This window comes from Chenopodium album, chromosome 9, assembly GCF_948465745.1.
Source record: "Chenopodium album chromosome 9, dcCheAlbu1.1, whole genome shotgun sequence".
Taxonomy (NCBI): Eukaryota; Viridiplantae; Streptophyta; class Magnoliopsida; order Caryophyllales; family Amaranthaceae; genus Chenopodium; species Chenopodium album.
The window spans coordinates 25,316,303-25,340,922 of NC_137842.1; the positions used below are offsets into that span (position 1 = coordinate 25,316,303).

At 40.2% G+C, this 24,620-nt stretch overlaps 1 protein-coding gene across 1 annotated transcript; it reads right to left on the minus strand.

The window, feature by feature from the left end:
• Positions 1-1,377: 1,377 nt before the first annotated feature.
• Positions 1,378-23,672, minus strand: LOC145557548 (uncharacterized). The gene is made up of 10 exons (XM_081618723.1): positions 23,651-23,672; positions 23,427-23,560; positions 22,568-23,067; positions 22,484-22,514; positions 21,939-22,371; positions 21,609-21,874; positions 20,980-21,375; positions 20,682-20,820; positions 16,065-16,188; positions 1,378-1,636 (listed from the first exon to the last, which is right to left on the minus strand). The coding sequence occupies exons 1-10, from the start codon at positions 23,670-23,672 to the stop codon at positions 1,378-1,380; spliced, it is 2,304 nt and encodes a 767-aa protein (XP_081474849.1).
• Positions 23,673-24,620: the final 948 nt, after the last annotated feature.

The window sequence follows — 24,620 nt, forward strand, 5'->3', positions numbered from 1 at the left end:
TAACCATGGACCCTCTTTGACTAACCCATATCCCGAACTTTAGAGAACTAGAGCCATGGTTAGGTTGCAAACTCATTGCATCATATTGTGCCTACTTGACTAATTGTGCATTATTTGTTGTGCATGCTCTAAGTGTTTTTTCCTAACCGTTTGTTTGACTTATGTTTAAAATTAAATAACCTACTTAATGACTAAAAGGACTTTGCTTAATTCCTTAATTCATTAATTAATTTTTAGTAATTTAAGTCTAATAATTAAATCAGAATTGACCTAGTACGACTTTAAGCATACCCTGTAGAGTAATAATACCGAAAGCAGTTCCAGATCAACGTTCCAGCAATGGCGCAACGATTTGGACTGCAACGCCACTCTGTGGAGTGCAGCGCCTGGCGAAAGCTCTGTCGTCTGGCGCTGCACTGCACAGTGCAGTGCCAGTCCTGTCGTTTCTACGACAGTTCGGTATATTGCTCGAGTCATCACTTTGTGTCTAATTAAACAGTTTGCTAATCAGTTCGATTATTTTGTTGATAACAATACCTTTGTTAAGTCCTTAATTAAGTCTTGTCACATAGTTTAGCCACATGGTCTTACACAAGAGCCTTAATATGTCACCTACACTCATTAGTCTTAGCACACACTTTGAGTATATGTCACTATGACCATGTCTTAAGTTCATGCATGAGTTGGTTCTGTCCGTTGTTTAAGTTGGGGTTACAGTCTATTCCTAATTTTTTTCATATCTCTCCATCTACATCATCTTTCTTTACATCACAACCTTCATTATTTCTACTTTCTCCTATCCATTGCATGTTGAATAGAGTTGAGTCAAATAATTAACAGTCGATATCCCTAATTTCTCTTTCCACAGTACTTAGTCAAGGGGACAAGGGCGATTAATCAAGGACAACATCTTTTTTTTTTTTTTTTTTTTTTGGTAATTAAGATATTTTATTGCCAAAAAATATTGAACAATTTACAACCAAGTTCCAGAGAGGAACAGAACTAGAATAGGAAAACCTAGTAATAACAAAGCTAAACTAGCTTATCTATCCAATCTCTACTTTCCTTAGCTATCTTTTTTGTAACTATATTCCTAAGTCTAGTTACAATATCAAATTTAATACTCTGAACAACAGTATGTATACACAAAATCTTCTACTCCCACAAAGTAGTGTTCCTTGACTTCCAAATCTGATATATACAGGCTAGTATACACAAATGCAAAACCCTTCTACAAAAATCCTTTTTAACTCTTCTAATGGCACGTCTAGCACTGGTCAGATTTACTAGGTTGATCCCAATACCTAGCCATTGGATGATTTCCTTCCAAATCATCTGCCTATACTTACATCTAAAGAAAAGATGCTCATGATCTTCCTACATATAACCACAAAGTAAACAAGAAGCATATGTAAAAGTTTCAAATCTCATCAGTTTGTCCCTAGTCATTAACCTGTTATGCCAAGCAACCCAGCGAACGAACTTGTGTTTAAGGACAACCCATTTTTCCCCGACAACCTTGTCCCAATTGTAGCCTATCAAATCAGGTCTCAGGACCTTATACTTCCTGCTAATACTATACACACCCTGCCCTATGCGAGAAGGATCCAACACACTCTTCATCCAATCCTTTACTCTGCAAATTTGCTTCCAAACCAACTCGAATCAGCTTTAGGCTGATAATCAAGCCAGTTCTAATTCTTAAGATAAACTGCATTAATCCATCTTACCCACAAATTTTCTTGCTTTAGAGAAATAGCCCAGACATGTTTCCCCAGAGCTGTAGTGTAGGCGTCGCTCGAAGTGCGACTACGTTAAAGCATGTGTGAATATGCTTGACAATCATAGGAAGTGGGAATTGACGTATACGATTAGGGACAAGGAAAGTAGGGAGCCGCAAACAAGTTTTTAAGGAACTTGTAAACCGTTCACAGATTATAAAAAGGCAACCACGATAAGGGACAACGATAGGCAACAATGATTAACCCGTGAAGGTTACACCCCATTCATAATCCATGAGACTACTAACTCCATATGGTTCGGAACCACGAAAGGAGGATCAGGGATGATGGTACGAAGTGAGTCATGGAGTCACATTCGCTCGTATAGGCCTCTACTCGATTCTTATAGTGAAAAGTGATTCCTGCGATCTCAAAGGCATACAAACAAAATATTCAATTTGCTTCAAACTATTATTAGGCTTAATTGGTTAAATATTAATGCAACACATAATTCTAAAATATTTGTGATCACTTGAATTAACAACAAGATTAAAAAGGAACCTAAACCGGTTGTCCAAATTATCTTATTAGGCGTGATTTTCAATTACATATTCCCTTTAAACATGCAATATAGTGATCATAAAAATAATAGAATAAACATTAATATTGGAAGCAATTTAACCATAATTCCAACAATATAAAATCGTTAGAAAAATAATAGAAATAAAAGGAACATAATTCTTACTTTGATTATGTTTTTTTGCAACTACAAAATAATAAAAGAGTTAGTAACATCAAGGAAATAATAATAAAACAATAATTAAATTAAATTAAATTAATTAGAGTTGATTTGGGGCCAAACCCTCAAACATTTCTACCTTTCACGCCTTGGCTTAAGGACAGAACCACGAGTAAAGTATGGACTCCTTGGAGTACTTGAAGAAGGAATTTTTTAATAAGAAGGGAAGGCTAGTGTTTAGGTAGAGCATAGAAGAGAGGAAAAGTAGAGAATTAATTGATACCCCGTACATCAGAAATGAGAGGGTATTTATAGAGAAAATGTGCTGAGGGAACACACGGAACCCTAAAATGATAAAAACCCTAAAAAAGTATCCCGTGACACGGGAAGTCCCACCGTCAGACGGGAAACAATCCCAAAACACGGTGCAATTTTTTGAGTGACGCGGGAAATATTTAGTAAACGGGGAAGAAAACACGTTAAGGGTTTACGCGGAAAGGACACGGAAATTCCCGTGTCACAGCAAGTTTCCCGTGTCACGGGAAATCCCACCGTCAGACGGAACATATTCCCGTGACACGGTAGACTCCTGCCGTGGCGCGGTAATTTTCAGTCCGCTTTTCCGTCTAAATACATTTTTAACCCTAATTTCGTTAAGCATTTTAAGTGCCGATTGATAATTTTCGGCCTTTTTCTGATTTATTATTTGGGCTAAAATAAGAAAATAAGCAAATAAAATAAATAAAAGGGTTGGGCCAAAAATAAATAATAAAACAATAAAATAAAAAAGGTTTGGGCTAAAAATAAATAATAAAACAATAAAATAAAATAGGTTTGGGTTAAAATTAAATAATAAGTTTGTGCTGAAATTAAAACTATGCTTTTACCAAACATCAAGACTAATCTATGAACTATTCAAAAATACGAATTTAATCAAATACGATTTTTTAAGCACTATCGGGATTAAATACTGAACCCGACCAATAGTGGTGGTGAAAGGTTGTTCATCATCGGGTTTGGTTTTGGGGAGACATTTTAGGTGTCTACAGAAGCTCCCACTTTGACTGTGTTTGTAGAAACATCATTTTTGAAAACGATAGTCAATGTATTCGATAGGGACGGAGAATGATTTAAGATGTTCTGCGATCCTAAATCACTCTGTATACGCCGATACCTGCAGAAAAATGTTAATTCCTCAGATAAAAGAGTAAAAGGCTAGAATACGCATCCGGCACCAGTGTATCAGTGACAAATGAGTTTGGCAGCTTCCTATGCTTGAAGGAATCCACCGGATGACGTTTGTTGAAATGCTTTCCATGCCTGAGGTAAGCCGACTGAGGAGTTTGGTAGTTTTCTATGCTTGAAGAAACCTACCGGATGATACTTTCCATGCCGTAGGAAAGTCGACGTATGAATTTGGTGTCATTCTATGCTTGAAGAAATCCACCGATGATGCTTTTTATGCTTGAGGAAAGCCGACTTGGCGGTTTTCTATACTTGAAGAAAAATCCACCGATAACGCTTTCCAAGCTTGAGGTAAGCCGACTTGGCGGATTTCTATACTTGAAGAAAAATCCACCAATAACGCTTTCCAAGCTTGAGGAAAGCCGACTTGGAGGTTTTCTATACTTGAAGAAAAATCCACCGATAACGCTTTCCAACCTTGAGGAAAGCCGACAACTAATGTAATCGCTGAAATTTGCAAGTGCATGATGGTTCGATTATCCCCGAATGTGCTTAAAATATCGACAAAAATTGACTTTAATGCTTCTTGGGGCAAAATAGTAATTTTGGTACCCTCCGACCGTCAGTCAGAATTTTCTTCGTAATTTTACTGAAAAATTACTGTCCATTTTCGCGAAAAATCGTGCAATTTTGGTCAAAATGCCAGGAATATTCGCTAATAGCTTCAAGGGATATGTAGGGCAGGCGCAGGACCACCGTGTCACGAAAAAGAGTTCCCGTGACACGGCAGGGAAACCCGTCACGCGGAGCAAATTCCCATGATGCGGGAAATGCGTTGGCTGCTAATTAGTCAAATGGCATCTTTGACCAGTCCAAACCACTTGCGCCATGTCAATATGTTACCTTTACATGGTAACGGAAACCGTCGCACGGGAAACGGGATGTAACGGGATACTTTTTTTACTTTAAATTCAAGCTGTTCTATGCCATTTTCTTGCAATTTTTGCACTTCCTCTTCTCCATTTTCTTTTTTTTTTCTTCTGCTCAAATTACCGAGCCACGGCAACGGTCACTAGCGCTCGGAGTTTGTGCCCGTCAGACGGAGTTCTCTTCCGCGGCGCGGCGGTTCTGCTGGTTCGTATTTCCGTTTCTTTTTTTCTTCGCTGAAATTTTGCTGCTGCTCGTTTCTGCGGTTGATGTCGCCGTCGCCTGAGGTTGCCGCTGCTACTGCCGAAGTTCCGCTACAACCCAAGCTCACCGTGACACAGGCCGTTCTTACCGTGTCACGGCAGCAGCTGACCGTGTCACGGCGTTCGTGCTGCGGTCTTCACGGTTGTTCGAGCTTTTGGAGCTCAAATTTTCATCAATTCTGCTCTAATTTTTTGCTACTTTCCTCATTTTTTATTCTCTACAAGGATCCATGTAAGTTTCCTTTGATTTTTGTCTCGAATTTGCTTCGAACGAATAATTTCATGTAAAAACCCTTAAAAATCAATTTGGGGATTTTTTTGATTTTGAGGTTTATGTTAAAATTCTTGCCATGAATTTACTTGCATATGTGTGTATGTGTGATTGTGAGAGATTTGAGACAAAAATTGCATGATTTGGTGAAGAATTGAGCAAATCACCATTTTTGGTGCTACTTGTGGTTAAATGGTGTTCCTTGTTGTTCTTTTGCACTAGAAATGATGACATATGCTATGATGCGTTGGTCTATTGTTTTTGTGCAATTTTGAAACATGTTTTGTGTTGTGTATGTACTACATTGTCATGGAGAACATAATATCATACAATTAGGAGAACATAGTATTAGTTCGTCATGGAGATACTAAATACTATAAATAACTCAATAACTTAGGAAGTGATGCTAATCATTTAGATTTTTTTTATTAAAATGCAACTCGATATAAATAACTAAATGTCTTAGGAATGATGCTAAGAATTTAGATTTTTATTTTTATAATAGCATGCCTAGACGACGGGATCGCCATCTTTCTACCCATGGCCGGCGTCAGGCTTTTAGGGAGGACACTCCCACGATTCCCGAGGGTATGGATGACGACGCCTTAGAGTCTGAGCCTCGGGCCTCTACGGGTAGAGGTAGGTGGGTTCCACCCCCGTGGACCTCAGACGAGTTGGTTTTCTGTCGTGAGAACCACGTTTCTCATCGCCCACTTGCTGGCATAGTTGACGGCACGCTCCGCCACCACGGTTCTGTAGCCGGAGATTTGATTCCTCGACTTCACCGGATCATCACGAGGGATCCTGCTACGAACGCCTTATGGGAATCAGCTGGTTTAGTGGACTGTTATTCGGCAGTCGTAGGGTTTCGCAGCCCCCGGGGTTGTGGTGCGACAGTCGTTCGCACGCTGTTGGAGTATTTTTGGGATACTACCAACACCTTTCACTTTGCTTGGGGGGAGATGACAGTGACCCCTCAGGACTTTAGCATGATTACCGGTCTCCGCTTCACTAACCGGCCCGTAGCACATATGTTAGATCTTTCTTGGGGAGCGGCTGAGGCAGCCGATTTGTTAGGTCCGATCGTTCAGCATATCAGGACCCAGCCAGTGTCTCGAGGTGGTCCTAGGAGCGGGCGATCAGAGCTGGCTTCGGTTCTAGCCCGTGGTTTTGACATGGAGGAGACATCAACTGAGCAGCGAGTGCGGATCTTCATTCTGATTCTCATTTCCATGACTCTTTCTCCTGATAGGAGCTCACGTGCACTCCTTTGCTACCTCCCTTCTTTAGTCAGGATCAGTGAGATAGGATCCTTTAGCTGGGCCAGCCTTGGATATGCCGACTTTCTCTTGTCGTTACGTCATGGTTGTAGGCAGCTGAGCGACGAGTCTCCTATTACTGTCTACGGTCTATGGAGAGTCGTAGAGGTGACGATCCTTTCCTCTTCTTGTTTTATTATAATTTGTTTGAATCATGTGCTCAAAGATTACTTTTCATTGCAGCTATGGTTCTACAAGTACTTCCTAGGGTTGGCTCCTCGACGGAGTCGTGGAGCGGTTCATGACTTCCCTGTCGGGGCCAACTAGCGTGACCGAGGAGAGTCACGGGTGGAGTCTGTCTCTGCGCTGCGCGGGCTGCTACGCCGAGGAACCTCTTATGTTGGCGTAAGAATTAGTTTTATAGCCTGTTATTTTCTCTTTGACGTTATTTCCGGTGTTTCATGCTAACTTTTTATGGTTCTCAGGTTGCCATTGATGTCCAGTATCGTCCTTGTCTAGGATGACTAATCTTCCCGAGGCCTTCCAGCTTTCAGCGTACTGCACTGTTTTGGTTGGTACCGGATGCTTTGTCTGGAATCTGGGGCAGCGTGTCATTCGTCAGCACAGTGGTGATCGCTTTCTGGTGCCCTTATCTCCACCGGAGTCGATACTGGACTCGCGCTTGCTTAGGGAGTTGATAAACAGGGGAGAGCGTTACACTTTTTCTTAGCAGGAGCTTGTGCGCATGAAGGGTGATTATGCACAGGACTTGCTCCCCTTTTTGGCTCCTCCACCCCGCCTTCCTGAGGTATGATTTCTTTTTAGGAGTTTTATCGCTAGTATCTGTTTAAATAGTCGAATAACTTGATTATTCGATCGTATTTACAGACGACTTTTCGCCCCGTGGGGAGGATTGAGATTCCGCCTCAATCTGTTCGCTACCCATGGCCGATTGGTATTACTGACGACCATATTGCTGACGCGCCAGAGGGTTTCAGACAGGCGCAGGAGTCTCTGCCTGAAGTTTTTGAGCTGGTAAGCTTTTTATGCATTATTTATCCCTTTTAACACCTGCATTATTCATCCCTTTTAACACCGCTTGTTATTGATTTTTCTTTTGTTTTGTTCTCAGCCTAACCGCCCGGAGATGACGGGATTCATGAAGCTGGTTGACGCTCTGAAGTACTACATCATCAAGCTTCGGCGTGGTGCGAGTTTTCGGAGCAGTTTTGGCGATGTTCTTGAGGTATGTTCACTTTTTCCCATTTCTACCATTTATTTTATTTTGTATTGTTGATGTCTTTTGATTTTGTATCTTTCAGGAGCAACAGAGGGCCCGCTCGCGCTCGAGGCATAGAGGCTCAGACGAGGGGGAGCCTAGTTGTGGTAGACGATCTCCTGAGGTTCATCGGCATTCTCCGTCTCCGCGGGATCCTCAACCATTTCAGGAGGCTAAGTGGAAGCATTCTTAGTCCTCCCAGCGCTTTCAGGGTCAGGGTCAGAGGCAACGACAATCGTGTTCACAGCTTTCATAGCCTTAGTTTAGGCCTGTTTTGATTCCCGTGGATCCTGGTTTATTTTTAGCTCCATCGTCTGGGATTCCTCCTCCGGTGTCGGGCTTGTATTTCAGTTCCCGTGTATGGGACGATTCCTCCACCAACGATTCCCATGTCTTTGAGTCAGTCTACACCGTTTGCCAGTTGGACGGGTCCTGCTTTGAGTTTGACTGCTGCTGGAGTTACAAGGACTAGTAGGGATACTACTCCTCGTACTCGGATGATGGCGGGACTCTTTGGGTCACCGTTCCCATATTCACAGGCTGGAGAGGATACTAATCCTAACTCTTCTAGTTCTGCAGATTTTTGACCGAGGGTCTTTATTTGTACATACTGTGATGACGCTTGACGCTGCTTATTTATTATGACTCATTTTGTACATTATTCACAGTTTATGTATTTATTAGTGTGTGTTAGTGTGTGCTTGAGACTCATTGTGTGTGGTTGTGTATTTATTAATGACGCGACAAAAAAAACAAAGGTGGAGTAAGTGGAGGGTACCGACCTTCCCCAAAAGAAAAAGAAATAAAAAGAAAAGAAAAAACTGAATAAGTTTTACAACTACTTTAAAATAAATATGTTTTGAAATGGGACGAGGTTTATAACTTCCCCAAAGAAAAATAAAATAATAATAGAAAGAAAATAATTAATAATAACGATGAATAAAAATAAAAATAAATAAATAAGTAAATAAATAAATAGATAAAAATAAGATGATAAAAATAAAAAATAAAAATATTAAAAAGAAGTTGAGAATTTTATTAGGGATGAAACTCTCGAAAAAACAGAAAAATAAATGGTGAAGATAAAATACTAAAAAAAATCTGGAAAGATATAGGAAAAGATAAAAAAAAAAAAAAAAAAACGCGTGGGTGCTGCGACACGGCACTGTACACCGTGTCACGGCAAAATCTGTCGTGTCGCGGCACAAATTCCCGTGACACGGTGGCACTTCCCGTGTCACAGTGCGCGTATTCTATAACGGTGTGGTTTACGCGTACCGAAATATAATTTCTGAGTAGTTCCGAGCACTTTTGCTACAAAATAGGACCAGTATATTCGTGATATGCATAATTACGAAACACAAAATAATTAGAATTTCATATTTCAATAATAATGTCTCAGAATTTTGATAATACATTACGCGACTGGTCTTAGTCTTTGACCAATGATGACAAAAGAGAGTTAGAATTGTTTCATGTCAGGGGTTTACTAGCCCTGAGGCATGTGGCGATTGAACATGATTTTCTTAGGGAAGCATTAGACTATTGAAGTCAAGAAACACATTGTTTTAAATGTGATTACGATGAAATCTGTCCCCTGTCGGAGGAATTAAGTGCCATCGTTGGATTTCCTGCCAGAAATCTTATTGCCATGCCTACCCTACGGGAGTATTATTACTAAGATTTTGAACGCCATCTGAATCTAACAGATCCAGATTTAAATAGAATTGTGTGTGGTAATGAGGTAGACTAAGAAAAACTTGCAAATTTATATTTCAATCGCTCTAGCTCTGAGTCTTATCATGTATACCTTAGAAGGGCATATATTTTTTGCATGTTTAGCTAGCTTTTATTTGCAAACGGTAGGGTAGGACATGCTTGTCTTGCATCTGTGCTTGAACATGTTGAATCTGGGAGGTCTCCTATGCCTACGTGCCTTGGAGAAATATTTCGTGGCCTTGACGAAGAAAAAGCTGACAGGAAAGCCATCAGGAAGGACTCTCTAGTACTGCTGCAGTAAAAATACGCTCCGAGTAGCCCCCGTGACACAAAACAGGCATCGTGTCACGGTGGCTCTCTGCCGTGACACGGTGAACTCTGCCGTGTCACGGTGGAATCTGCAATTTTTTTTTCCCGAGTGATTTTTTTTTTCGCAGATTTGGTTGATAGAGTGTTGAGAACTACTTGAAGCCCCCGACGATATTGAAAAATATGGCCCTAACGATCTAGTCCGCAGGAAGAAGAATTACTCTGTGAACATGTCGTATGAAGACTGGAAAAATTTCTTTGCAAAGAGAGAATTTTCCATTCGTTGGGTAGTGCCTTGGTTGAGGCTTACTAGAATGGTTGGTACGAATGATACTCCGTATTGTCGTGTTCCTAGTATCTCAAGACTGACTTTTTATTGTCCTTCTCGACTGATGCGGCAGTATGGACTTGAACAAGTAGTTCCATGCTATAACGATAGTCCTTGTGAAGTATCGTTGCATGAAAGTAACATTCACAAGTACGAGAATTATTGGATTGGAAGACCTTTGTGGATCGTTTCTGCAAGTAACCAAGCTCCTCCTCCCTTATCTAGTGCATACAAGGCATGGTTGAATCCTAGAATTAGGAGGGAACGAGTTGGATCACGCAAATCTGATGTGAAGAGCCGTCTTGGAAATAAGAAAGCACCTCCTAAAGATCGTCTAGGTCCAAGAACACAAGGGATTGAGTATAAGAGTCCTACAATGCCGAAAAGGAAGAATTATGTGAAAGGGAAGGGTAAAGAGAAGATGATCTATAGATAGAAACAACCGAAGAATTTTAAGAAAGGTGAAATGGGTGAAAGTTCGACCAGGGGTGTGAAAGTTCGGGCTACAAAAGACACATTAATGGTAAAGGGCGACCTAGTTGAAAAAGAGAATGAGGTTCCTAAAGTGAAGAGGGATTAGATAAGTATTGCTTTGCTTTTATGATTTATAATATTTTAAAATAAGGCGTATGATGCTAATAATTGTAGTCACATTTATTTCAATAACATATTTATTTTAGCCTTAAATAAAAAATTACAATGAATTATTATTATTATTATTATTTTAATATCTGAGTCAAGGAGTCGGACGCAATGGAAGAATGAAAATAAAAAAACATCGAACAAATAATGAATTCGCAAAGACTGCGTCACTAAAAAAAATCGGAAAATATGAAATTCCACCATGCCACGTTTGAAATTCCCGCGTCACGACAATTTTTTTATTTTTTTTGCTTAGGTCCACCGTGCCACAGTGAACTGTGCCGTGACACGGTGGAAAGTCCCGTGTCGCAGCAAAAACTCCTTTTCTTTTGTTGTTGTGACGCAATGCTGAACTGGCCGGAGGGAGGATTTTAATTTTTAAAGTGGCCGGGCCCCCTTGATGGGTTGCCTACATATCCTTAAAAAGGAATCAGGCCAAACATAGCTCTATTGGGTCATGAACCCATGCAACTAAGCATAGAATATCTTGAGTTGATCCAAGTTGGTTAAATTGTGGAAACCGTTACCGTCCATGTCGACCAATTGTACCGCTCCGCCAGACAAGATGGCTTTAACAATGTACGGACCTGACCAATTTGGTCTGAATTTTCCTCTTGGATTCCAACACATTTTTGCGGAGTGCCTTAAGCACCAGGTCACCTTCTTTGATGTTCCTAGTCTTGACCTTTTTATTAAAATGTCGCACCATAAGCTGTTGGTAGGGTTGGACATGATGCAAAGCTGCCAAGAGTTTTTCATCAAGTAAGACTAGTTCATCATATCTTGCTCTAATCCAGTCGACTTCATCTAGTTGGCTTTCCAGCGCGATTCGGAGAGAAGGGATTTCGAGTTTTATTGGTTGTACAACTTCAACTCCATAGACCAAAGAGAAAGGGGTACCCCCGTTGATGTACGAATAGAGGTTCGATAACCCCAAAGGGCGAAATGTAGCTTACTTGGCCAATCTTTGTAATTTTCGGTCATCTTTTCAGTGATAGTTTTCACATTTTTGTTGGCCGATTCGACCGCACCATTTGTTTGTGGTCTGTAAGGTGATGATCTATGATGTTTGATATGATATTTTTGTAATAATTCCGCGCATTCGGCTTGGAAATGCGTTCCATTATCACTGATCAACTCATGAGGTACCCCATAGCGGCATATGATATTTTTCTCAATGAATTGGGCTACGTGTTTGGCAGTTAGCTTAGCATATGAGGCAGCTTCGACCCATTTGGTGAAATAGTCGATCGCTACGAGGATGAATTCATGCCCCCCTTGTCCTGGTGGCGTTATTTTTCCAATGATGTCGATGCCCCAAGTGGAGAAAGGCCATGGAGAAGTATATGTGTAGAGAAGCGAAGGTGGAACATGTTGTAAATTTGCGTAGACTTGACACTTCATACATTTCTTGACGTATTCGTGATAATATCTCTCCATAGTAGTCTAATAATAACCTTGTCGTTGAATCTTTTGGACTAACATCTTCGCATTCATGTGCGTTCCATATATACCGGCATGAAGATTTTCCATGGTTCTGTGTGCTTCTTTCTTGGCTATGCATAAGAGATTTCTCCCCATTGCAGTTTTCTTGTGGAGTTCTCCCCTAATGAGCACATACTGTGAGGCAAGGAGCCTCAAAGCACGGCGTGCTCTTTTATCAATATTAGGAGGGTATTCTCCTCTTGTCACATAATTAAGGATATCTGTATACCATGGCTCTTCATCTTCTTCTTGTGATTCTTGTTCATTGTCGAGTGCGTGAACATAACCCGGTTCATATCTTCTTTCTATGGTCAACGACATTCTGATTGTATCCGTGAGAGTTTCTAAATGTGCTTGATACGTAGCGAGACTTTCACTTCTCACCTTCCATCTCTTGGAGATTTGGTTAATGATTAGTGAAGAATCACCGTAGATTCTGAGCTTCTTAATTCCCAAGGCGACAGCTGTTTCGAACCCCAAAATACATGCTTCATATTCCGCGGCATTGTTGGTGACATCAAAGTCGAGCTTCATGGAAATTGGGATGTGCTCTTCATTGGGTGATACGAGCAAGACTCCTACACAACAACCTTTTTGGTTTAAAGCTCTATCGAAATAGAGCATCAAGCTATCATCTTCGATCATGAGTAAATCTTCGTCAGGGAAATCGTACTCATCTTCTTCTTTCTCAACTTCTTCTAGCGGAAAGTCTGCTAAGAAGTCAGAAACTGCAGAACCCTTGATGGCTTTTTGTGGTACAAATTTCAAGTCGAACAGAGCAAGATTATCTATCAACCTTGATAATCTACCATTGACTGTTGCTTTTTCAAACAAGTATTTGAGAGGATCCATTTTGGACACGACATGCACTGTATGAGTGAGCATGTATATCTTAGTTTCTGTGCGGCCCACACAAGTGCGAGACACAACTTTTCAAGTGGTGTGTATCGTGTCTCATATCCTTGAAGCTTCTTACTCAAGTAGTAGATTGCATTATCCTTGCTTTCAACCTCTTGTGCTAGCATTGCCCCCATCGTTTTTCTTGTGACCGTAAGGTAGAGTTGGAGAGGAAAGTCAGGTATTGTTGGCGCTAGCACGGGTGGGTTTGCCAGGTACTCTTTGATTTTGTCGAAAGCTTTTTGGCAATCGTCATTCCATGTGACTGGGACATTTTTCTTAATCTTCTTGAATATAGGTTCACATATCGCTGTGAGTTTTGATATGAACCTACTTATATACTACAACCTTCCAATGAAACCTCGAATCTCCTTCTCATTCTTGGGCGGTGGCATGGCCATGATCGCTTTTACTTTTGTGGGATCTATTTAAATCCCTCGAGAACTGATCACATATCCAAGTAATTTGCCTGACGTGACTCCGAATGCACACTTTGCTGGATTTAATCTCATGTTGTACTTGCGGAGTCTTTCAAAGAACTTGCGAAGTGCAATGATGTGGCCTGGGCGATCTTTAGACTTAATGATCATATCATCGACATAGACCTCCACCTCTTTGTGCATCATATCATGTAACAATGTTGTAGCTGATCTTTGGTAGGTGGCACCCGCATTTTTAAACCCGAATGGCATTACCGTATAGCAATATGTACCCCATTGTGTGATGAATGTGGTTTTCTCCATATCTTCTTCAGCCATCAGTACTTGATTATATCCGGCGTAGTAGTCCATGAATGATAGGAGTGCATGGTTTGATGTGTTATCGACCAGAATGTCAATGTGAGGTAGAGGGAACCCGTCTTTCAGGCTTGCTTTATTGAGGTCCCTGTAATCAACACACATTATGACCCTTCCATCCTTCTTTGGAACTGGAACCACATTGCTATCCATTTTGGATACTTGGATACTTTGATGAAACCTGCGGCCAACTGCTTTCTGATTTCTTCTTTGATTTTGAGAGCCACATCTGGTTTCATACGGCGCAGCTTTTGTTTGACAAGCTTCATACTTAGAATGAGTGGTATCGTATGCTGAGCTATATCCCTGTCAATTCCTGGCATATCTTGGTATGACCAAGCAAATACATCAACAAATTCACTAAGCAAGTTAATTAGCTCTTTGCGTTCAACTTGACTTAGTGTTAATCCAATTTTTACTTCTTTAACATTCGTATCATTGGAAATGTTAACTGTTTCTGTATCTTCGATAACTGTCGTTTTATTTTCGTGTTCTTCCATTGCTTTTATTGTTTCTTTGTCATTTTTATCATTAGCAAAGCAATATTGATCAGGGCTAGGGGAATGACACGCATCGTAAGCAAAGGTACTAATTTTATTGAATTCATCGGTTAATACAACAAGAAGGGCAAGGTCAGCTGCGACCTCACCGGAAAGAGAAGACTCAACAAGAGACTCAAGATTGGACTCTATAGCAGAAAGAGGGTCGGCCTTAGACTCTAAGGACTCGTCTACCGACTTAGACTCAGACTCGGACTCGGACCCAGACAACTCAGGCTCATCAAACATAGGACCTTTGCCAGCGGTTATTTCCAACTTCTCTCCGCTTGGCGTAGTGATCCTCAATGTCTTGTGCCACTCCTTTGAAATATTGTTAACTTGGACGATTAACTCGGAGGGGTCAAAAACCTTGTTTGCTATAACAGCTTGAACGAGCTTGGAATTGTCATTGCAGATGGGCTTAAACTCATTCTTCTCCATTCCAAAAAGCAGGTTGATGCGTAGATCATCAGAGTTTGGGCTAGCTGGTTTCTCAGTTTTGAAGAGCTCTTCGTCTTCATCAACAAAGGAACAATCAAGGAACATCTCGAATCCTGGTTCACGCTTTCCATCTTGGACGAATGGCTCAGGGAATTCATAGCATGGGAAATCTTCCCCTTCTTTGATGTACTGTCCATTAAGGGTAAATGGATATGGATCCATGACCATTTCCGTCTTCATGATTCGAGCGTTATTGCGAGCCCTCATTTTTAAGAGGGCTTGTTTCACATCTTCTTTTTTTGACTTGAATCCCAAGCCAAAAGTATCCTTCTTGAGTGCATCAGGATGGCCCCAAAGTTTAGCCATTTTCTTTTTGAGCCCAAGGGTCATTCCAGGAAAATGACCTTGCTTCTTCATAATCGCATTAATGTTGGTGTTTGAATAGGGATCAAAGTCAAGATGACACTTCTCCTCTTCTTCGATCACGAGAACATCATCTAGTGAAAACCCCCAAAGATCTTCGTCTTCTTTGTCATGTTTGACATGGACGATAGGAGTGTCGATAACTTGAATGCGCATAGGAGAGGCATCAATGGTAATTGGAACCCCTCCACTATAGCTTTCACTTTGTGGTGCAGCGATGATGGAATCGCATTTAGCTCATGAAGCCAAGGGCGTCCTAACAACATATTGAAAGAGGCCTCAATATCTACCACCTGAAACTTGGTGCGACGTTCAATGGCCCCAGTAGTTATGTTTAGTGTGATAGTACCCACGACTTGACGGCGAGTATTATCATAAGCATGAATCCCTTGGGTCGAGGGAGTCATTTCTTCATTCTTTATGCCCAACTTCTTTGCAGTGCGGAGTGGGCATACATTGATTGCAGAGCCGTTATCAACCAGGCTCATAGGAACATTCATCTGCCTACACACCACAGTGAGGTGTAAGGCCTTATTATGTTGATCCCCTTTCGGGGGCAGATCCTTGTCAGAAAACGAAATCTGATTGCTAGTACTTTGCAATTCTGTAGTGAGAAAGTTGATCAGTCCTTGAGGAATCATATCATCATCAACTCCTATTTTCACCAGAGCATTTATCACAGCCTTTCGATGCTCGTGAGAGGTGGCCAAAAGCTTCTATACATTCATGTCCACCTTGGTCTTTTGTAATTGTTTGACCACATCATTGTTCACAGGGTCAATGGGATCAACTATTGGTTGTGATTGCGGTGGAGGTGGAGGTGGATTAGGGTGTTGTAACCGTTCACTTCTTGTGAGAACCTTCACCTCAAGGTCTCCCCAAACATCTTCACATGTACCAAGAGACGAACATGCTATATCTTTGAGATAGAAATCTTTATCGTCACTATCCCAAATTCCATTAACTGCTTCATAGTTTGAGACAAATACAACTTCCGGCAGAGGTTCATTCACAAGTTGAATGAGTATTGACAGATCAAAGGACACTTCATCTCCCATGATAGCTAAAGCATCGGAAAGAGGACCTGTTTGAATGTCAGGCTTCTTGCCCCCTGGAGGGACAGGAAGTTGATTAGCATCAATTCGGTCCTGGATTGCATCCTTCAACCTCCGACACTTCTCAGTATTATGACCCTTGCCTTGATGAAATTTGCAATAAGCATTAGGGTTATAGCTAGCAGTCCTATTCTCTTGTCGAGGCTCTGGAAATGGTCCAATTGGCATAATCAGTCCTTGACCATGAAAACAGTCAAAAGCAGCATCATAAGTCATTCCCAAAGGCGTGTAAACCCTCCTTTGCCTTTGGAATCTTTGAGGAGGAGCATTAAGAGGCAGCACATCATTGATATTGATATTGTTGGTAGCATTATTGGGCTTGGAAGACGAAGAAGAAGGAGTGTCGTTCTTCTTGTTTTTCCAAGTGCTGTTATTATTGTTGTTACCAACAGTCTTCATTAGTTCGTCCTCGATATTGATTCCACTATCGTATACAGCTTCAAAGGTACTCAGAGGCAGAAACTTCAAGTGTTGCTTTTACTTATGAGTCAGATTGGCATTGAACAAGCGAACCATCTCTTTTTCCTTGGGGGGATCCACCAAGAGCGCGGCTGTTTCCCTCCACTTGCTTAAGTAAGTGGTGAAGCCTTCATTCTCTTTCTATTTGAGAATGGAGAGTTCACGTTCAGAAGTCTTGGCCTGAATGTTACACTTGTAGCGATTCATAAAGCTTTCAGCCACATCCTCCCAGGTCGCGACATGTTTGGATTCCAAAGAGTAGAACCATTGTTGACAGGCATTCACCAAGGAAAGAGGGAACATTGTAGGGAAGAGTGTCACGTCTACTCCCTTAAGAGCCATGGTTGCAGAAAAAGCCTTCAAATGGAAAAGCGGATTATTAGTAGGCTTGAACTTGGGAATGTCAACAGTGGAAACTTCTCAGGAAGCTTGTCCCTTATTGACGAAGAGGTGACAGGTTGTTCCACATAAGTGAACTCTTCAGAAATCTTACTCATCTGTTCCTTAATCTTGTCCATCGCAGCGGTAGTGACATTGTTTTGATTGTCTTGCTCTACCGTGTTGACCCTAGTGGTGAGTGTTTGCATCATGTTAGACAACATTTCAATTATCTTGTTGATGTTCTCGATGTCTTCCTTAGTAGCCATTGGTTGAAAGTAGACTGGAGATGGATCTTGTGGAGATGATTGTGGTGGTTTCCTTGTAAGCCTCTTTCGTATAAGAGGTTGTTAAGGTATTGACTCGAACCATAACAATCTACCCCTGCTTCTTGACCAAGTGCTGTGACACCAAAACAAACACCCTTTAATGACCAAACTTAACCTTAACCCATCCGGATAAAAAATAAAAATTAAAAAAAATTGAATTTTAAAAATCTATAATTTTTAAATTCTATCTGTTTATTATTATTATAATTTTTTTTTTAAATATGGGAGGATACTATTCGACTTACTCCGAAAAAAAAAATGACACAAAAAAAGACTACCCTAAAATACGGTCAAAAAGTGGTGCACGACTAAAGAAAAAAGTGTGTGAACACGATATGTGAGTGATTAAGTGAGGTTATGGACGCATGTTTTGACCGTACAGCTAGACATGACACCAAATTGGACTTATAAAATACATACGTATGCACAAAAACCGAAAAAGGACTAACGGGACACATTTGCTGGGCACCGTGTCACGGTGATGACTGTCGTGACACGGTGCAGTCTACCGTCAAACGCTAGAAAGCCCCGTGTCACGACACTGTTCACCGTGGCGCGACAAAACATGCCGTGACACGGTGCGCAGTTCCAGGTCTGTTTTGCGATTTTTCCAAATTTTAATCGATTTTAGGTCCGTACTAATTAGTATGTGGAAAAAAAAACCCTCGGTCATGGGTTAAAAAAAAAAGAGTAAACACATGAAGGTTAGCACCAAACAGCCATATAGCGTTTAGTCACAATGATGTAAAAAAAGTTCGCAACCTAGAGTCAAGATTTATGTTCAACTATTGGTCAAGCTTTGGGTGTCAAAAGTGTACCATGGTTAAGAATTTGGACGCGTTAGCAAGGAAGCCTCCCTTGAGGGTGTATGCCAACGGGCGGCTCCCCGAGTTCGTGATGAAATCGAACTCGACTCCATGGTTTGGGTGGATTTAATAACTCGGATGAACCCTTATTGCCATGATCATTTTTGGGTTGATAGAGCTTAAATCCCCCGAGGCTAAGACGCACGTAGAAAACACACGTTTTTTCAGAAAAATCGAAGGAAGTTGACTGTGAGAAGAGAAAATAAGCCACCGAACTGATTTTAGGACTGCCGTGACACGACAAAGATTCCCGTGCCATGGTACGGCACACCGTTAGACGGTGCACTGTACTGTGACACGACAAATTTTATCGTGGCACGGCAGTCAAAAAATTTGACTGGTGCCCTGTTTTCCTTCGTACGCAATCAAGTTATTCAATTTTTCCTACGGGACAGACCTAAATTCGACGTTAAAATGTCTATGCATATGCAAAAATTCCAAATTAATCACAGGAATATTTTTCAAGAATCTTTCAATTCTCATACACTCATCTTAATTAAATATCGATCACTCAAATCGATAAATAACCAAGAATCCTCCCTAGTGGAGTCGCCAAATTGTAGGCGTCACTCTAAGTGCGCCTACGTTAAAGGATGTGTAAATATTCTTGGCAATCATAGGAAGTGGGAATTGACGTGTACGATTAGGGACAAGGAAAGTAGGGAGCCGCCAACAAGTTTTTAAGGAACTTGTAAACCGTTCACGGATCATAAAAAGGCAACCACGATAAGGGACAACGATAGCCAACAACGATTGACCCGTGAAGGTTACACCCCATTCATAATCCATGAGATTACTAACTCCATATGGTTCGGAACCACGAAAGGAGGATCGGGGATGATGTTACGAAGTGAGTCATGGAGTCACATTCGCCCGTATTGGCCTCTACTTGATTTTTTTGTGAAAAGTGATTCCTACGATCTCAAAAGCATACAAACAAAATATTCAATTTGCTCCAAACTATTATTAGGCTAAATTGGTTAAATATTAATGCAACACATAATTCTAAAATATTTGTGATCACTTGAATTAACAACAAGATTAAAAAGAAACCTAAATCAGTTGTCCAAATTATCTTATTAGGCGTGATTTTCAATTATATATTCTCTTTAAACATGCAATATAGTGATCATAAAAATAATAGAATAAACATTAATATTGGAAACAATTTAACCATAATTCCAACAATATAAAATCGTTAGAAATATAATAGAAATAAAAGGAACATAATTCTTACTTTGATTATGTTTGTTTGCAACTACAAAATAAAAAACGAGTTAGTAACTTCAAGGAAATAATAATAAAATAATAATTAAATTAAATTAAATTAAGTAGGGTTGATTTGGGGCCAAACCCTCAAACAGTTCTACCTTTCACGCCTTGGCTTAAGGACAGAACCACGAGTTAAGTATGGACTCCTTGGAGTACTTGAAGAAGGAATTTTGTAATAAGAAGGGTAGGCTAGTGTTTAGGCTAGAGCATAGAAGAGAGGAAAAGTAGAGAATTAATTGATGCCCCGTACATAAAAAATGAGGGGGTATTTATAGAGAAAATGTGCTGAAGGAACACACGGAACCCTAAAATGATAAAAACCCTAAAAAAGTATCCCGTGACACGGCAAACTGTACCATGACACGGGAAGTCCCACCGTCAGACGGGAAACATTCCCGTGACACGGTGCAATTTTTTAGTGACGCGGGAAATATTTAGTAAACGGGGAAGAAAACACGTTAAGGGTTTACGCGGAAAGGACACGGAAATTCCCGTGTCACAGCAGGTTTCCCGTATCACGGGAAATTCCACCGTCAGACGGGATAGATTCCCGTGACACGGTAGACTCCTGCCGTAGCGCGGGAATTTTCAGTCTGCTTTTCCGTCTAAATACATTTTTAACCCTAATTTCGTTCAGCATTTTAAGTGCCAATTGATAATTTCGGGCATTTTTCTGATTTATTATTATTTAAGCTAAAATAAGAAAATAAGCAAAAAAAATAATTAAAAGGTTTGCGCCAAAAATAAATAATAAGACAATAAAATAAAAAAGGTTTGGGCTAAAAATAAATAATAAAACAATAAAATTAAAAAAGGTTTGGGCTAAAATTAAATAATAAAATAATAAAATAAAAAAGGTTTGGGCTAAAATTAAATAATAAGTTGGGGCTGAAATTAAAACTATGCTTTTACCAAACATCAAGACTAATTCATGAAATATTCAAAAATACGAATTTAATCAAATACGAATTTTTAAGCACTCTCGGGATTAAATACTTAACCCGACTAATAGTGGCGGTGAAATTTTTAGGTGTCTACATGTAGTATTCCAATCCTTTATGCTTCTCACACCCAAACCACCTTCCTTCTTCCTTATACAAACTGTGTCCCAAGCAATGTAACCTGATCTATTCTCCATATCTCCTCCCAAAAGATAATTCCTGCAGATAGCATTGATCTGATGAAAAAACAGACTTGAGAAGAACCATAATCTGAGCCCTATACACTTGGATGCTTAATAACACTGAGTTTATTAATGTCAATCTTGCAGCAAAGGGCAAATGTCTGGAACTCCAAACTCTGATTCTTGCACACATTTTGTCAATTAGATGCTCACATTCAACAGTTGAAATTCTTTTAGAACAGATAAGAACACCCAAGTATTTAAAAGGAAGCTTCCCTTTAGAAAACCCAATAAGATAAAAAGGACCTCTTGAACAGTCTCAGCATTCATTCCAGTATAGAAAATAGAAGTTTTCTCAGGACTAGCTTCCAGACCAGTTGCTTTAGAAAAAGCATCAAAACCCTTCATAACCATCTTGACATATTTCAGATGCCCTTTGCAGCAAAGAATTAGATCATCCACAAAACAAAGATGAGTCAACCCCACATCCTTGCATCTAGGGTTAAAACTAAAGTCTTTATGCTTACTCACAACTATCAAAATTCTTGAAAGATACTCAATGCATAGCACAAAAAGGAGAGGATAAAGGGGATCCCTTGTCTCAAACCTCTTTTTGAAGAAAAGAAACCATGCACAGAACCATTAATCATCAAGGAAAACTTTAGATTCCTAACACAAATCATAATTAGATGAATGAAATGGGAAGGGAACTCCAAAGCTATCAACATTTCTTAAATAAAGTCCCATTCAACAGTATCATAGGCTTTCTTCAAGTCTAATTTAATCAAACAACTAGCAGCCACATTTGCTCTCCTATACTGTCTAACTAAATTTTGACACACCATGATGTTATGCACTATAAATCTGCTTTGCACAAAGGCACTCTGATTATCAGTAATGATGTATGGCAAAACCTCCTTCAATCTGTCATAGAGCACCTTAGAGATGCACTTATAAATCACATTGCAGCAGGCTATTAGCCTATACTCAGTGACATTTGCAAGGCATTTAGTTTTTGGAACTAAGGTCAGTGAAATTGCATTTTTTTCTCTAAGCATCTTGCCATGCTTCAAAAAATCAAGAACAGCTTCACTAATATCCTGCCATACTACATCCCAGGTCTCTTTATAGAAATTGCTCCCAAAACCATCAGAGGCCTGGGGCTTTGTTACCATCAATAGCAAACATTGCATTTTTAATCTCTTGTATAGTAAAAGATGCATCCAGCTTTGTTTTTAACTCAGAAGAGACTAAAGGACCAGACTGAACAATAGCTCTATTCACCTGAACTCTACAGTCATTTGAGCTTCCGAGCAAAACATCATAATATTGAAGGAAAGCATTTGGCACCTCACCGGAATCATCAATCCAATTGCAAGACATATCATGAATAGTATAAATTTTAATCTGCAAATGTCTCTTCTTCAAAGCTACATGAAAAATAGCATTTTTCTGATCCCCTTTAAGAAGCCAAGTCACTTTAGACTTTTGACTCAAAAAAGAAACATAATTCTGCCGAGAAAGAAAGTATTCCTTCCTTGCCTCACTTTCCAAGCTTCTCTTATCAATATCATTAGGATTCTGATGCATAGCATTTTGACAATCCTACAGTTTATCAGTAGCTATTTTGTAAGCTATTTCAACATCATGAAAACCCTTCTTATTTAAGCCAATTAAAGCTTTTATAACTTCCTTAAATTTCCTAGTAACTTTATACATCCAAGTACCCTGCACCTTCACCTTCCAGGCTACAGAAACAATGTCTTTAAAATCTGGAGCCTTACTCTACATATTAAAGTACTTGAAAGGTTTTTTCCTAGTAATCTGCTCAGGATAAACAGACACAGTACCAGGACAATGATCAAAATCTCCTTCATTTAGAAAGCACATCTCAGAATACTCAAAGATATCTTCCCACTTTCTATTCACCATTCCCCCATCAATCTTAGAGAACACCCTAGTTGTGCCCTCTTGATTGTTGTTCCAGGTGTAAAAATTCCCACTATATCTAATATCAGCAAAATCATAGTCAGCTACACATTGCCTGAAGTCTGCCATGTCATTCCAAGAAACAGGAGCCCCAATTCTCTCTTCAACATTAAGAACACAATTGAAATCTTTTAAGATCAACCAAGGATCATCAATTGAGCTATGCAGACTTCTCAAACTATCCCAAAGAGGACCTCGATCCCTTGCATTATTAAAAGCATAGATAAAAGTGCAATGAAAAGGTAAACTTCTATTTTTTGCTTTTAAAAGCATAGATAAAAGTGCAATGAAAAGGTACACTTCTATTTTTTGCTTTAACAATGCAGTGAATAATCTGATCAGTGATCAACAAAACTCTAACATCAAAGGACTGAGCCTTCCATGCTAAAACAATTCTTCCATTAGGATGATTATTATTATTACTAGTGAAGCACCACCTATTAAAAAGTCTAAGGTAAAACTTTCCCATATTGGAACTTTTTACCTTAGTCTCCAAGAGACTAACCAGACCACAATTATTAGCCTGAATAAATTGCTTTATTTTCAGCTATTTATTGGCTAGATTGGCCCCTCTCACATTCCATGTAAGGATTCTATACATAACTGTTAGAGGGCTCCCCCCCCCCCTCAATAGTATGGAATCCAAGTTCATTGTGTTCAACAGTATGAACCTCCATTGTATTTTCCTGCTCAAGCACAGCAAAAGTATTCTGCGCAGGCACATTTACACCTGAACCAGAACTTTTCCTTGTTGGTTTAGTCACAGTCTGAAACCCATCCTCATCTTGAGTTTCCTTCTCCTGACCTATCACAGCTATAGCACTGAAATTAGTCTTAGGTCCCTGTTGTTCTTACTTCTACTTAGGAACCCACATCCTCTGCTACCCCTTCATACAATCAGAAGTCACATCCCACATTTTCTTACAAGGACAACATCTTTGTTCAAGTCTTACTTTTTGATAAACCAATTCGTCAAAAGAGGAAAGCTAAGAAGAAAACGGAAAGTCAAGAAGAAGTCAATGAACTTAGGAATCAGTTGACTAATGTAACTGAGACATTGAAGGCCTTAAACCTCAAAATCGATGACCCTGTGAAGCAACAACAAATGGAGTTCATGCAAGAAAGCTTGAGCAAGCTATCTAGTGACTACGAGTTCCAAGGCATTAGTTCACAAGGGGTCTCGTTGGATAAGGAGCTTCTTCCGCAATAGTTCAATGCCAACGACATCCTAAAATTCAAGGCAACAGATAACCCTTAGTTTCATCTAAGAGCCTTTGCAACTATAATGAACATTAAGGGGATTGATAGGAAAGTCAATTGGTCGTAGGGTCACGCTGAACAAGGAGCTCGGGGTGACTGTGGTGAACATAGTAGTATGCGGGATCACCCCGATAATCACTCCCCCCTGAGACCCTATAATCATAAGGCGGGAAGTTGCGCCTTGGCACATCGGGGTCCTCAACCCCGGGCTAATATGGGTACGTAGGGAGGTTGTCATCACCCCGGGAAGGTACCGGTCCTTGTTGGGGTGGCACATTAGGGTAGTTGACCAGAGGTGTGACCTCCCCCCTACGCACACTAGCGTCATACAAGGCGCTAGTTTGATAAGACAAAGTTTGGTGGTCTGAGTACATACCTTGCATGCTCAATTGCATGCGCTCCATGTTGGCACTCATGGCCTCCATCTCTCGGAGATAAGCATCTCCTTGGAAATCTTGTTGTTGTTGTTGTCTTTGTTGTCTTCTTTCTCTTCTTCTTCTTTGAGCATCATCATGAAAATCCCCGGCAACGGCGCCATTTTGACAAGAGGAAAATGTATGTCGTTATCTACCCTTCCCCCAAGTCAAACTAAATTTGTAAACACC

Coding starts and splice junctions, on each gene's coding strand:
- LOC145557548 (XM_081618723.1), bottom strand. CDS start 23,672: ATGTGGGATGTGACTTCTGATT. Junction 22,515..22,567: donor ACTAGGAAAAAACCTTTCAA/GTACTTTAATAT, acceptor TTGTTTCTGTAG/CCTGGAAGGTGAAGGTGCAG. Junction 20,821..20,979: donor AAGAATTTCAACTGTTGAAT/GTGAGCATCTAA, acceptor TTTTTTCATCAG/ATCAATGCTATCTGCAGGAA.